This window comes from Sycon ciliatum, chromosome 4, assembly GCF_964019385.1.
Source record: "Sycon ciliatum chromosome 4, ocSycCili1.1, whole genome shotgun sequence".
Classification (NCBI taxonomy): Eukaryota; Metazoa; Porifera; class Calcarea; order Leucosolenida; family Sycettidae; genus Sycon; species Sycon ciliatum.
Window position 1 is genome coordinate 20771160 of NC_088646.1, and position 14654 is coordinate 20785813.

At 47.0% G+C, this 14654-nt stretch overlaps 2 protein-coding genes across 4 annotated transcripts in view; both read right to left on the minus strand.

Moving 5' to 3' along the window:
* LOC135814951 (rabphilin-3A-like) overlaps positions 1-832 on the minus strand; it is a 16622-nt gene extending 15790 nt beyond the window's left edge. The window contains exon 1 of one of the 3 annotated variants that reach the window (XM_065328154.1): positions 320-832. In XM_065328154.1, coding sequence (XP_065184226.1) covers positions 320-370 — 51 coding nt within the window. In that variant the 5' untranslated portion in view covers positions 371-832. The other 2 variants (XM_065328155.1, XM_065328156.1) reach the window with 2 other exon arrangements.
* Positions 833-7279: 6447 nt separating this feature from the next.
* On the minus strand, positions 7280-14166 carry LOC135814954 (F-BAR domain only protein 2-like). The gene is made up of 11 exons (XM_065328158.1): positions 14052-14166; positions 13814-13838; positions 13203-13345; positions 12237-12346; positions 11783-11928; positions 11378-11527; positions 10783-10912; positions 10433-10629; positions 9918-9967; positions 9380-9541; positions 7280-8661 (listed from the first exon to the last, which is right to left on the minus strand). The coding sequence occupies exons 3-11, from the start codon at positions 13279-13281 to the stop codon at positions 8639-8641; spliced, it is 1047 nt and encodes a 348-aa protein (XP_065184230.1). The 5' UTR covers positions 13282-13345; positions 13814-13838; positions 14052-14166; the 3' UTR covers positions 7280-8638.
* Positions 14167-14654: the final 488 nt, after the last annotated feature.

The window sequence follows — 14654 nt, forward strand, 5'->3', positions numbered from 1 at the left end:
CACCTAACCGGGGTGTTTGGAGCGGGTCACACTCACAGCCTCAGGTGTCTTGGGAAGGAGCGACATGGAAAGAGGTGCACAGCGTGCAGTGCAGACCTGAGGTATGTTACTTAGCTGCGAACGTGGCGCAAAACCAAGGAACGCTGTCCACTCTCCCGGCCAGCCTCACCCTGGTATCGTCGTTTCTATCGGAGCATGGTCACCGGTCATGATTGTATCATTGCTACATAAATATGACACGCATACTCATGCTTTTGCTAGCGGGTCTGACTCTACGCAACAGAACACATACCGGTACACTACTAACCAGGTTACTAACCTTGCTCCTATCCGAGAGGCGAGCGAGCTTCATGATACCAATACCAGGCATTAGTATTAAATGTTACGTTGATGGCACCTTGTCAAACACGCTCTGTCAGCGCTACGCGGCCGTCTGGAAATATTTGGAGCTTGCACTGTCTTTTCTCCGTTTTGCCGACGGTTAGGAAGCTTCAAGGTATTGCCTTGCGTTCATGGCCCATGGGTCCCCTGCCTGAAGGTACGTACAAGTCGCTGGTACATGGTATCACCGCAGGATGACAGCGGCCTTCTGAAAGTTGCTGAAGAGGAACTTGAGAGGCACACAAACCCCTCAAGAGCTGTGCCACTCGGCAGAGAAGTGGTCATTTCATGTCTTCCCAACACCCAGCAGCTTATAATGTATGTCCGATCCTCGGGTGGAGCGCGCGAAGAATAGAGTGGGTGTCGACTCGACTGTCGATTGAAGGCCACGTGTGTTGCACGACCGCCAGGCTGCAGGAAGCAATGGACCTGCACTAGGCAGCAGGGCCAGGGAGCGTTTGTGGCTTGTCGCACCTAGCCTCGGTCCTTCCAAGTAATAGTTCCAGACAATTCCACCATATTTTCGAGCACATACCTTTGTAACAGTTATTTGGTGATCAATAAATTAGGTCAATGTCAATGTTTATTCGCAGGTACATGTACCAGGGAGTCGGGTTTATACGACTCCCTGGCAGGTACGTACTAGTAGTACCGTAGTAGTAGTAGTAGTAGATCAATACCACCGGAGCATGAGAGATACTCAGTGCAGTGACGATACTGTTCCCCTCGAAAAAAACGTCACACACTCACTTCACCCCTGGAGCAAGGGGTTATCATGGTTATGGACTTATGCCATGGTGTGTAACAAACCCCTCGGCTTCGCCTCCAGACTGATAGGGTTTGTAGCATTTGTTACGCAGTGTTTCTCCTTGATCTCAGGCTTACCATAGATATCATTACGGCGCAGGGAGCGGAAGACATCTACCACCAGTTTGTCTTGGGGCAATCCTTCAGCCGTTTAGGAGGGCAAGACACTGTCACAACAGTGCTAAATCCACACAGACTACATGTATCATAATAATAATTAGTTCACAGCTACTAGCACACGCTGACAGTATCCGGCGTGACCCCTGCCCCTGGCCCGGGTGACCGACGACATGTCGACACGATCGAAGAGTCGACATGTATGTGTTTACTTCAGCGATTGCTGTGGCATCCATCACGTGCAGTACGAGAACTAAAGCAAGAGAGTCGTCGGATCTTCGACTCCTCTCGCGAGTATCAGTATCTATCTTCAGCTTTGTCTTGGGGACCGACTGTGGTTGTCAATGGTTTCTCTCGCCACGCCTCGGCACACAAATCGCCCACACCGCAAAGCAGTCCCTATCTGTGCCATGATTATGCCTTTCTTTAGCCATGATGACCTAGCGGCCGTGCAGGAAATATTTGAGGTAACACCACGGCCGCGCCGGCCTGAAGTATTGTTCGACCTCGGCCTCCGCAGCGCAGTACTAGACTACTGTAGTATCTGCCCACTCCCGATGTCGGGGGCCAGCACGGCAGCAGATGCACCTCCGGCTCAGCTCCGGCTCTTGAGTTGTACTCGTGCACTCTTGGACCTGGAGCATGACGCTGCACTAGACTAGTCTTGGCGCGCTGCTGGTCGTAGAAATCTGAAGGAAGTGAAGTAAGTTTCGATCGCGATAGAAGAAGGCTACATGACTGTGCCTGTATGAAGAAGGAGTTGAGACATGGAATAATTCCAGCGTAAGTAACAACGGTTCTGTGCTGTTTCTTGAAAGGGCGAGAGAGTTCGAGAGAGTGCGAAAGAATGCGAGCGATTGATCTGGCGTTGGGCGCGCTACACTGGGTAACAGTACAATGTAATGCACATGTTTGAGGATAGCAGCGGGTAACGAAGCGGAGGACAGTCACACACTGTGTTGAGAACAGTGTTCGTGAATGCAAACATAAACCGGTGGTTGGTAGAATGCAGGTCTTGCGATCATCTGCACCGACGTCCGCGTATGGGGCCAAGCCCAGGTAACGGTGGTTCAGACCCTCTGTGTTCGGGGGGGGGGGGCGTCCCCTAGAACACAGAAACAGGGGCCTTTGCCCCATATGCAAATGAATCAGATGGTCGCAGAACCGGGACTGTACTGGGTAATACCGTGCCAACCAGTTTTTGGATGCAGCCTGGTCAGGAACACGGTTCTCAACACAGTGTCTCCTCCAGCGTGTTACATGTACCTGCTGTCATACTCAAACATGTTAAACTTTCCAGAAAGGCGTGCATTTATATAATATTATACCAATTATATATGCCTGATGATTGCGAGATCATGAAACTTGAAATCGCAGCAAACAAGCCTTGATTGTCCTTGTTGTTCTGTTCTGTATTACGCTCTGCCTTCGCGGTGTGAGCACTGTCAGCACACTGGGTACACCCTCCGGTACCAATTATATACAATGTACCGTATTTTTCGGAGTATAGTGCGCACTTTAGATGTGCTATTTTAGGCCCTAAATCGCAGGTGCGCACTATGCTCCGAATATGAAATGCATGTACACTCGGACGTCTCAGATTTGCCCGTATCTCAGGATAACTCATCTACCATGTATCATAATCATTTTTTGAAGGAGTTTATTTGGAATGTATTGCACATGTTCAGGATTCAAAAGGAACCCATTGATAAAAACGTGTGGATTACATAGGTTGGCAGTGAAAAATAAGCACTTCCACCTATGGAAAAAAGTTCAACACCCCCAAATTCGAAGCATTTTTGCCATAGGAACTCAAGCTGAAGGTGCCCGGTAGAGAGACGTGCCCGTATCTGAGGCGTCCGGATAAGAGGCGTTTGAGTGTACTTCAATGAAGATTGAAGTGCGCACCCTCAACGAAGATTGGGGGTGCGCGTTATACAAAGGTGCGCACTATACTCCGAAAAATACGGTACATGTAAATGGATTGAATACAGTGCTAATGCAAGCAGGAAACAGAACGCCTACACAATCATGTACATGTATACAAAACGTACGTAATCTGCGTACACAAAGTAGAAGTCCCCCTCCCCAGCTCTGTTATTATCATGATCCATGAGTGCTAGGCCCAGATGTTGCTGAGTCCTGCACTGATATCAAAGGCCCCAGGCCTGGGGCAGCGGAGGTGCAATGTAGGTAAACAATTCTGAGATGAACCTGTATTGTGATAATGCCGACACAGTGTACATGTATATCATGTACTGTTGTATACCCTTAACCTTAGAACTGGGCTATTAGAGTATACTACTACTAGTATTAGTAATTTCGGTTACTAGTCTGAGTAGTACACTGTACATGATCATGCACTTGGCGCTTTTGGCCCTTGAGCACCGAGTATTACAATAATTAGACTCATCATCAAGTTCCATCAGATGTGCGCCTGGGTCATTCAAATTGGCAATGATTGTATGGCAGAGATACTGCTCCCTGTGTGGCACACCTAGTACCTGGGTGCATTGCCAAGTGTAGATCTACCCTGCACTTGAGGCTAGTGCGTAGTGGAGTGTATTGTGTCACATAACAGTGCAGGTCCAGTGTCACTCTAGACTGTTCCATCAGTGTGCATGCACCGCACCACTCTTCTGCTGCATTCCACTGTGAGTGTGAGTGTGCACACTACTATTACTAGAGAATGATACACTAACTATTGTCTATTGAGCTACACTGCATGCATGTGCCAAATCCATGCATCATGATCATGCATGCTACTGATGGTACTACACAACTACACTACTACAGTCTACACTGCACACAGTCAGTACAGCCATGTACATTGTATGCCGCCGTTTCACTGAGTTGCAGAGCAAACGCAGGGAAGGAAACTATGAAAGACCTCGGTTTCGTAATAAATTATTACTAAATCAGTTACTACCCAGTAGGTCATTTATGGTAGACCTACCCTTGCACCATGGACTGAGGAAGCATACATCATGGCCGCATGTCATGATATTTTTTTAGTTATGGATTCATGTTCCAAGACACTGGCAAGACTGATTTGCGGCGGGGAGCGGGGAGGCCAGAGAGGGGGCGGGGACTGCTAGCATTGGTGATTTGAGCCATAGTATGACATCAAAATTGTAGCCCACTATTGGCACTAAACCAGATGACAATTGAGCACTGTGGCATGCATGTATTAGTAGTGAACTGCAAGTGCATGACTTGTACAATCATGTAGGCTGTATCCCACACACTGACATCATAATAGGATTTCAATTTCATTCACTGCTTGAAGTAAATAGCACTTCGTAATGCATTGCCATTATCAACACTGCATGACAGGAAACTTCTAGTAGGAAAAGTTTGAACATGTCACGGTCTGGAACAGTGGAAGGGCATTTATCCGTGGCAGCAAAACAATCACCCCTTCTACACTCTCTGCCGCCATCCACATGCTATCAATGAATGTACTATCAAGGGCTGCCATGATTCTGAAGCACTATCAGAGTCAGGGGACACTGGACAGTGAACTGAGCTGGGTCATGCTTCAAGCATAGCCTATAGGTTGGGCTCCGCATACACAACCGCATGAACAATATTTCCATGCACACCTTCCGGGTAAATAGCTGACTACAATGTCTAGAGCTATTGGAATGGTACGTTCTTTGCAGAGACTCGGACAGCTGAGTGATAAGTCTTTGCACTGACACACCCGGTTGGGGCAAGTTTTCGTACTTCTATTCCTGATGAGTATGACTTTGTGGTGACTTTGATTCTTGGTGGGTTTTTCGTTGGCTTTCTTTCTCCAGATCTGCAAGTTCTCCCCGGACTGTCGAAAGAAACTACCCGGCCATAATGATTCATTTCCCGTCTCCTGGTCTGTCTGTGACCAAACCTGGCTATTGCACGAGGTAGTGTTTCCCTTTCTAACTAGCTCTTCAAGTTCTGGGGAGGGAAGATGTAACAGTATTACTAATTGAGGATGGTCCTCACAGGGTTCTAGCCAGATCAAAATAGTAGGGGGGGGGGGGGGGCATGGGAAACACAGTTACCCCGAACCCCATTTTTCCATGTTCCAAAATAATTGTCTTGCCATGCAAAATGCAACGTACGAGGCGATCTCCAACTTCACCCGAGACGAATGTGCCTTTATGAACCCTTTTTTTATAGTAGTGACTATCGACTGCATTTTCGTAATAATTATGGTCTGAAAAAACACAAAAATCAGAAAATGAGTAGGCCTGGGGGCGGCACTTTTTCACAGGGGGGGGGGGGGCTGCGCGCCCTCCCCCCCCCCCCCCTCCCACCCTCTTGGCTAGAACCATGTCTTCAGTGCCACACCAAGTCAAGAACCCCGGGGCCATAGTGAATTCCAGCTCCCCCCCCCCCCCCCCCCCGCCCATTCCCTCTCCTGCACCGATGCAACTCTGATCTCAATACACAAAAGAGTGTACAGTCAGACCTTATCCGGTCCTCTTTCATCCGGATCCCTCGCCATCCGCAAGAAAATCGTTGGTTACCGATTTACGGCATACATGTACATGTATGCCATGCATACATACAGTATGTGTGTGTGCGATTATCCAGTTCCCTCGCCTATCTGGATATTTTGTGGGAAACGGATGTGTGCAGGTAAGTGAGGTCTGACTGTAGTATAAAAAACAATAATTATTACTAGGAGACTGCGGTATTCATTAGAAACATCCTCGTCACTCCAGGACACATGCAACAAGTGATTGCGTTGGCTCAGTTAGCAGTGCGTTGGTCGCAAGAGTATGGCATATTTAAAGCTCCCTGTACGGGTCCGGAGTCCGGGACAGTATATTTACCAGGGAGTACTAACCTGGCACAAGCGAAACTTCCTAAGCTGGTTGTGTCACCGTTCTCAACACAAGTGTATAGCCGGTTGTAACACGGACGTGAGATTTACTTTACGAACACACCTACATGTTGTAATTTGGTACTCTTGATATTGACTCTTGCCACTGCCATTTGAAGTGCATCTCCTCCTTATCATGCAAACCCTGTTGGCGACACAACTGAACAGTGCGCTGACTGGGACATGTGTGTCAGTGTGCACGTACCAGCAGTCACATGCATACACTTCTCCACACCACTAAACACACCGCATTCCAGAAATACACATAATTGCTAAAGTGTGACAGCCAATAGTCCTTTCAACAAAGATCAAGTGCACCGTGTCACATAACATCCCTCTTACACGCAAGCCCCAAAAAAACGTGCAAAGGATAATCATGCCGAAACCACACATGGATATGGTGCTGCAGTGTAGGCTACAGGCACAGTAACCATTATCAAGAGCACCTAAAAACCTATTAATTTAATATATGATTATTCATTACGATCAATGACTCTGAGCTCCGCGAGACCTAACAAGGTCGAAATAGCTACATATCTGTGGGAATTGAGTAAACATAGTATCAAGAGTACATAACCCCCAGGGGTTATGTACTCTTGATAGGATGCAGTTTATCATAACTTTATGAACTCTTGCGGTTATGTAGGAGGATCTTCATTCTTCACAACGACCATACTGAAGTTTCATGTCAATGACTGGTGTAATAGTAGCATAATGAAGGTACACTGTACTCAAAACATATTCTATAGAGGAACAAAGCAGCTACCGTACATATTTTGCTAATCTGTAAACATGACTTAGCCACCAGCATGGGGGAAGAAGACAGGAACTGTCCGTACACAATGAGCTGACATTGTCTAATGATTGTTTCAACTGTTGAGCTTTACCATCTGAAGCCTTTGAGCACGAAGAACAGCTCAGCGTGAAGCGCATTACTGCAGCCTGGTATTATAGAGCTGAGACTAGTCAGATCATACAGAAGTCACAGAACACTCAGTGGTAGAGCTCAACTATCCCGACCACGATAACACCACCAGCAGCAGCCAGAGCGGCAGCCACAGCAGCAGCAGCACCACCACCATCAAGAACACCAGACCGTGATACTTCTATACCGGCTGTCCTTATCATGTCCTGGCAAGAGCAGGGCTAAAATAATAACACTAAGGAAACACTAGAACTACACGACGGGGTTCAGGACGACCACTAACATTGGACAAGGCAAGTGTGCTAGACCAGCACAAGCACAAGCATGCACAGCGACACCAGACTGCGTAAAGCACGTGAAACCTAAGGAACAGGAGGCTACAAGCGAGAAGGCACAGAAGAAAACAAGCAGGCTGCCGTGCCGTACAGCAAGCAGACAGACACGGATACTCCCATCTTTCAAATATAGATGAGAAAACGAATAACAAGAAAATAACTTTGTTTCAGATAGGAAAGGGGAACTGCACAGACATGCACTGTTGAATATCTGGTGGATCTCGGCTTCTGGGGGAGTAAATAATTACAGCGACAGCAGAAATATTCAGCACTGGAAAAGCACACTTCATAGGTGACAGGCACACTAACGTAAATCCGACTGAGCTGGTGAGAGCGCAAGTACACACACGCACACACTCTCTCGCACACACACACACACACACACACACCACACCACACACACACACTCACGCATATACTATGGATGGCTGGAATTCCTCTGATTAGCGAATACAAAGTTCTGATGTCAGGAGTCCAGGCGGTGGCTTGGGCATCGGGCTGGGCTTCTGTTGAAGACTGGATGAATGACACACTATGATCTTAGTGAGACTGGTGAAGCATTGAAATGCATATGCACATCAACTTGAGCAGAGAGAGAGAGGGAGAGAGAGGGAGAGAGAGAGGGAGAGAGAGGGAGAGAGAGCATTGTTAGGTAAACCAAAAGAGGAAACAATCAGCAGCAGCCAAAACTAAAGAAAAGCAGACACAGCGACACACGGCACAGGTAAGGTAGCTGGTATGATTATGACACACAGTAAAATATAAAAAGGAAATACTCGTAGGGTTAACGGGAACAACAGGGACAACAGAACATAGACAGGACACAGACCAGAAGAGAGCGGACGAACAAACAAAAAACAGAGGGGCATAGCGAATATATGGATGGCATAAGGCAGCAACAGCATTGCATGAACAATCGAAGAAGAAAGAAAAGACAGGAAAAATGATGAAGATAGACCCTTTGTACAGAAAAATGGAAGACACCTGAATGCGCCACACAAGACCAAGCTCCTGCAACAGCTCAAAGGTGACGACGGACGTTGATAGTTGGGCGATTGGGAAGACCAGCCTAGCATCGCCAAACATCATCATCATCACCATCATTGCTACATCAAGTACCGGTGTACAACAACGTACCGGTGTGCCATACAGGCAAAGAGAAAACAGGCGACTTCTCGGAATGCAGTCTACTAGCTTTGGCTATACTTCGGCCATGTACCTCCCTACACAAAACAACCATGAAATAGACAAACACAGGCATGTTGATAAACACAACAGCCGAGACAACAACACAATCACATATTATGTGTTTACATTGTTTACAGTCTAAAAGGAAAGGAGAAACATGTAGGAAGAAAGGGTGATGGAAAAAATGATTCGGAAAAATATGATTTGAAACTCGGATGTTGAGCCATAAATAAATGATGGAGAGTTACTCTTAACTCGTATCCATAATTATGTCCTTTTCCTTTGTACATTTAAAAATATGATTCGCCACTATTAAACTCGCATCTGCCATGGAGTGAATAGCGCCTTTGAATCATGCTGCCTACTATTCATTTTCACGGTTTGGCCCATAAGCGAGGGCGCTTCAAACGAGGAGGGGTGCAGAAAGGAGTGCTCGCTGCACCCTACAGGATTCAAGTTATATTCTCGACACCAGCCGCAATGTAAATCTATGGTTACAGTGGATCAAGCTCAGTGCCTGTATCTAGATTTCTCCATATCCATACAGGTACATAAAGGGGTGTAGGCAGCAGCAGCAGCATTCAGCCCTGTGCAGGTTTTTCTCAGATGTGTCGCTTTGCTGGTGGTGTGCTGTGGCAACGTGTCGAGGTCGGCTGGAGAGCGCAGTTACGGTGCGGTGGTTGATAAAAAATCCAGACATGTACATTGTTACATCACCCAAGGTCGGCAAAGCCCCATCAAGCATGAACTTACCGGTAGCAAGGCGATACTTCATCAATGCGAGGTGATAGCCAGGAGAGGCAATGTCCATATTCAATCCACTCAAACATTGGCCTTCAAAAGAGAATTGTACAGCGACTTGTGGCGGTCGGCCAGGACCGCTCTTCAAATCCATCTTGGCTAAAAGGCTGGAGGCTGCAAGCGAACGTAAATCCAATCAACCAATTGGAACACACAAACAGAATTAACAACATATCTCCCATTAGAACAAGGTCGGCAGATCATGGAAAAGTGCACGAACGTTCCAAAAAGTTTGATAACGTCCCATCACATTGATCAAGGAATTGTGGTTGAGAACCTAAACAGTAGCATCGCACAAACACACAACTGCCATGATCCCAGTTTTCTCAATCAGTTCCTCTCATGGCATGCACGTATACAAAGTTTGAAGGTGTCCGCACAAGCAACTACAGTTTCTGATGAGATTCACAAAGATGAAGGCACGAGATGATTAAAAAAAACCTCTGTATGCAATCAATCTACTAGTATATGAATGCTGCTGAATACTTACAAGTGCCAGCCGCAATTTCAGGAATTTTCCAAACTAACCGATCATTGGCCCTGTGCACAACACCAAACAGAAATGAAAACATGCTTTACAAGTACATTTAAATACCTACTTGAGAGAAACAAAGGGAGAGAGAGAGATAGAGAGATAGAGATAGAGAGAGAGATAGAGAGAGAGACAGAGAGACAGAGAGAAAGAGAGCGAGATAGAGAGAGCGAGAGCGAGAGAGAAAGAGAGGGAGAGAGAGAGAGAGAGAGAGAGAGAGAGAGAGAGAGAGAGAGAGAGAGAGAGAGAGAGAGAGCGAGAGCGAGAGCGAGAGCGAGACAGAGAGAGACAGAGAGAGACAGAGAGAGAGAGCAAGAGAGAAAGAGAGCGAGAGAAAGAGAGCGAGAGAAAGAGAGCGAGAGAAAGAGAGCGAGAGAGAGAGAGAGAGAGAGAGAGCGAGAGAAAGAGAGCGAGAGAGAGAGAGAGAGAGGGAGAGAGAGTAAGAAATAGAGATAGAGAGAGAAGGCTCTTACCATTGTGATTGTCCACTGGACTGCACGTTACTCACACCTTCAGTAGGCGTTAAGAACGACACAAACTTGATGGGTGCGGGGTTGAGTCGACACTGTGGGTTGTATGCGTAATTCACTTTCAGATTGGCTACAGTCTCATCGCTTTTCCACAGGCAGTTGACATGGATAGGTAGTGCTGCAGCTGAGGTCACCTTGGCCTGGTACCGACCGGCAACACAGAAGAATCAGAGCAGCATAGGGAATGAGGAAACATATCTCTTAAAACCATTCACAAACGCTGCACTAGTCGTCACCAAGACATTTTCTACAAGCAATAGTTTCAGCTGTTCCCACCACCCACATCCACCTACATGGTACTTGAAAACGTCGACCTTGAAGAAAGCTGCGTTCGGCGCTGCCTCGTGCTGTGTCTTCAGGAACGCTTGTAACGGTGCCATCTTGAACCTGTAGCACACATCCCCACTTGGCGAGGTAGAGTCGCTGCAAGATGAAATCAACACGTAGAAATACAGGGACACGCACAGTCGTAAGTGAGATACGACTTGGTACAAGGAGTCCATACTACTACTAGTCAGCACATGTGCTCTTGGGCCAACCCTCCCGACTATGACTGGGTACAGTGGTAGCAAATGAAATCCGAGCTCATGTGTGCTACAGCCCGGGAGGTGTACAACTCGAGCACTATGAACACTGGGCCGTGTGTTGTGATGAACACGGCTCTGCTGTAGTCACCACGCTGGATTTCACTTGCCACCGCTGTGTTACATCTCTGTCTCTCTCTCTCTCTGTCTCTCTCTCTGTCTCTCTCTCTGTCTCCCTCCCTCCCTCCCTCCCTCCCTCCCTCCCTCCCTCCCTCTCTCTCTCTCTCTCTCTCTCTCTCTCTCTCTCTCTCTCTCTCTCTCTCTCTCTCTCTCTCTCTCTCGTGTGATTAGCTAGTGCTCTTACGTTTCCAGCAAGTGCGTATTGGCATGCGCCTGATCTACACCGCTGGTGGGATGGATTCGCAAGACGAGCGGTGGCGCTAGCGGTGTGATCTGACCCAGGCAAGTGGATGGGAATGAGAGCTGCAGTTCACCGGTGACCTTTATCAGCGTACTGAATGAAGGAGACGACAGAACACACACCAAGTAGAAGTAGTACAGTTACGTACATGTACATCTAATATCATGGGTTCCTAAGTAGAGTTTCGAGGAGTTTCAAGGAGATTTCCGTGTTTTGAAGAGGCCAATAACACACCTCTTCAGTAACATCATTGTTGGTTGACTGGTTAGACACAAGGATGATACCAAAGTCAGTGCGAGGTATGTCAGAGCGCCAGGCATAGTGATGACACGATGACTGTGTTCTTACCTGGATAGATTGGAGCCCTTGAAGAGAGCGTTGACAGTTTCATTGAACAGGGCGTATACTGACAGTCCAGTGCCATGTGGTGACGAGGCATTGCCGGAAGAATTAGTGTTACTGCCCAAAGAGCCAGACGACATTCTTCGACCCACCTACAACACACAAGCAAACGTTGGGCAGTGAGCAACTTCCAAAACAACTAACGAAACTAGTATGGTGCAACAGAAAAAGAAGGAGTCAAAAATGCCTGCATGCATTGTGATCAGGAGGTCCGAGCTACATCTGATACAATTGATCCAAGGGGATGAGTTGGGGTGAGATACATGTATATGCACACACAAACAAATACATACATACACACATACAAACAAATACACACATACACACACACAAACAAACACATACACACATGCGCACAGAGATACGAATGCAGGCACATACAGACACTTGCCCAACCTACCATTAGTGGACTCTGCGATCGGGGTGATTCGGGCGTGAAGCGGCCTGGACTTGATCCCAATCCGGGCACATGTGGCTTCATGATGCCAGACGAAGGATCTTTTGTGCTCGCTACAGGCAGTGACACACACACACACACACGCACGCACACACACAATGAGCACTGTTCAAAAAAAACAATTCACAGTTCGCGTGAGACTCGGTTTATCAGATAAACCGAGTCTCACGCGAACCGTAATTTTTTTTGGAAAACTCGGCCTCTATAATTATATTATAATTATATAGAGGCCAAGTTTTCCGTTTTCTGTTCAACTGGCTGAGAAAATTCCTGGCCAGTACTTGCCAGCAACAAGAATACACATTGAAAAGGAGACAGCGCTTGGGCATCACTCTGTGGATGTAAGGCTAATTCGGGTAAGCAGAACGCACCTTCAAAACAGCTTGCCCAAAAAGTGTTTGGATAACCGGGGTAGCACCGTACATGCACTTGCAGATTTGTACGATGTGAAACTCTGCTCTTGCAGCGTTGGATCGAGGGTGTGTGGCAGTTGCACACTGCTGGGGGGGATATGGGATTACGTATGCTCGGCATGAAAATGTACAATACCTCAATACCACAATGATTTGGAAGTGACGATGTACTAAACGCTGCGCACAACAAACTGGTAGCATGTGCTCGGATGGCTTGTCTCAACTGGCTGCCAGTTCCAGCACGCTTACAACAAACTAATAACAGTTTATAGCAATAATACTTAGCATACTTGTGACTTAAAAAAGATTTTAATACCCGGTCTCGGCTGGTTGCAAATTCAAAACTCCAACTTACTGACAACACCAAAACCTGCATGGCTGATGAGCACATCAGCCAAAATCAATTTTAAAATCCTGCCAACTTAGAGGATAGCACACCAGTGCCTATTGGCCACTGACAAGCATTGGCCTACATGTTGTGTGGCACAAGACCTACTTGGTGGTGTAGCAGAGCCGGATGACACTGGTGCTGCAGTGAGAATGCCAAGCGGTTCCAGCATGCTGCCGGAGCCCATAGGCTGCAAGGGCGGCACTGCGCCGCCAATGTCATCATCCAAGAAGTTGCGGGCTGGCGAGGACCTACACATGACATTGTTTACAAACACCAACAACAGTGATTAGCCAACTGCAATGCTACCGAAACTAACGTACCAATGTCGGCACAAACTAAATTGCGGAACCAGTGTCTAGCCCCCCATACTAGTGCACCTAGTAATAGTGCCGGTGTTTAGCGACAGGTGGTCTTTCAACACAGGCCGAGCAATGTATACAGATCATGGTGTGTGGCCTGAAAGGATCGGTCTCATAAGGCAGGTATTGGCTTATCACAGTGCGTATTACTAAACACTGTAAATAAAACAAGGCTGACTGGCCAATTCAGTGTATATTGGTATACTGATCCGTGCAATGTATCAGTCTAGTACTTTTTAAATAGCACTGCTAATGGAAGGGACTCTGAGTTTTAAGCGAGAAGATATCGGGTAATACAAGGACAAGGACAATGAACGGCACGTATCAACACCAGAGAGCTAGCTACCAGGGACATACCTGGACGTTGGCTCATTAGAAGACGCTGCAAACGTGAACAGAAGCACACGCAAAACACACAGACGTGTTGAAGAAACTTCAGCACAAGCCGCAACCACCACCAGACATGACTACTTGAAGTAGGCCCATGTACATGAAATAACACCCTAAGTACTATAGTAATACAAGTTCTGAACATCAACATGCAGAATTTACAACTACTTAAGATGATGTGACACTCAACTGTACATGAACATACTTTTTCCAGGCTGAGGTAGATGCGGATGCCATGCACACAGAAAACAAAACAAAACAAACAAACAAACAGAGTGCCAGAAATCAGTCAGTGCGCAAAAATCAAACTCCACACTGTGCTTGCCAGCCACCTAAACATACACCATCTTGCATCATTGTCTCATTTACCCATTTGCTGTGGCTAACTGCAGTGCACAACATACACAATACTGCAGACATACACAATACTGCAGCAGAAGTAAAGCCATGGTGTTGTCAGCATGCCTGAGTACAGGTGGTACAAGTTCAAATATACTGCACGTGTAGTTACTCAGGCAATATGGTGAATTTCTTGCTCTGCATGCCAGCCAAGTCTGAACAATACATACAATGGGAAGATTGAAATGATGGGGCACCTGACTCTATCAAAACACACACACACACGCACACACACAGACACCTGGTCCCTGGTCCTGGTATACACTGCCATGTAGGTCACGTGTTTCTCGTTGAGCGAGACGGAGACGAGAGGAGACATGAGCGTTGGTGACGGGATAAGTCGTTTCGCCTTTTGAAACGCCTCCGGCAATTCTGACATTGCAATTGGAACTTGTCCCTTTCATCAGCA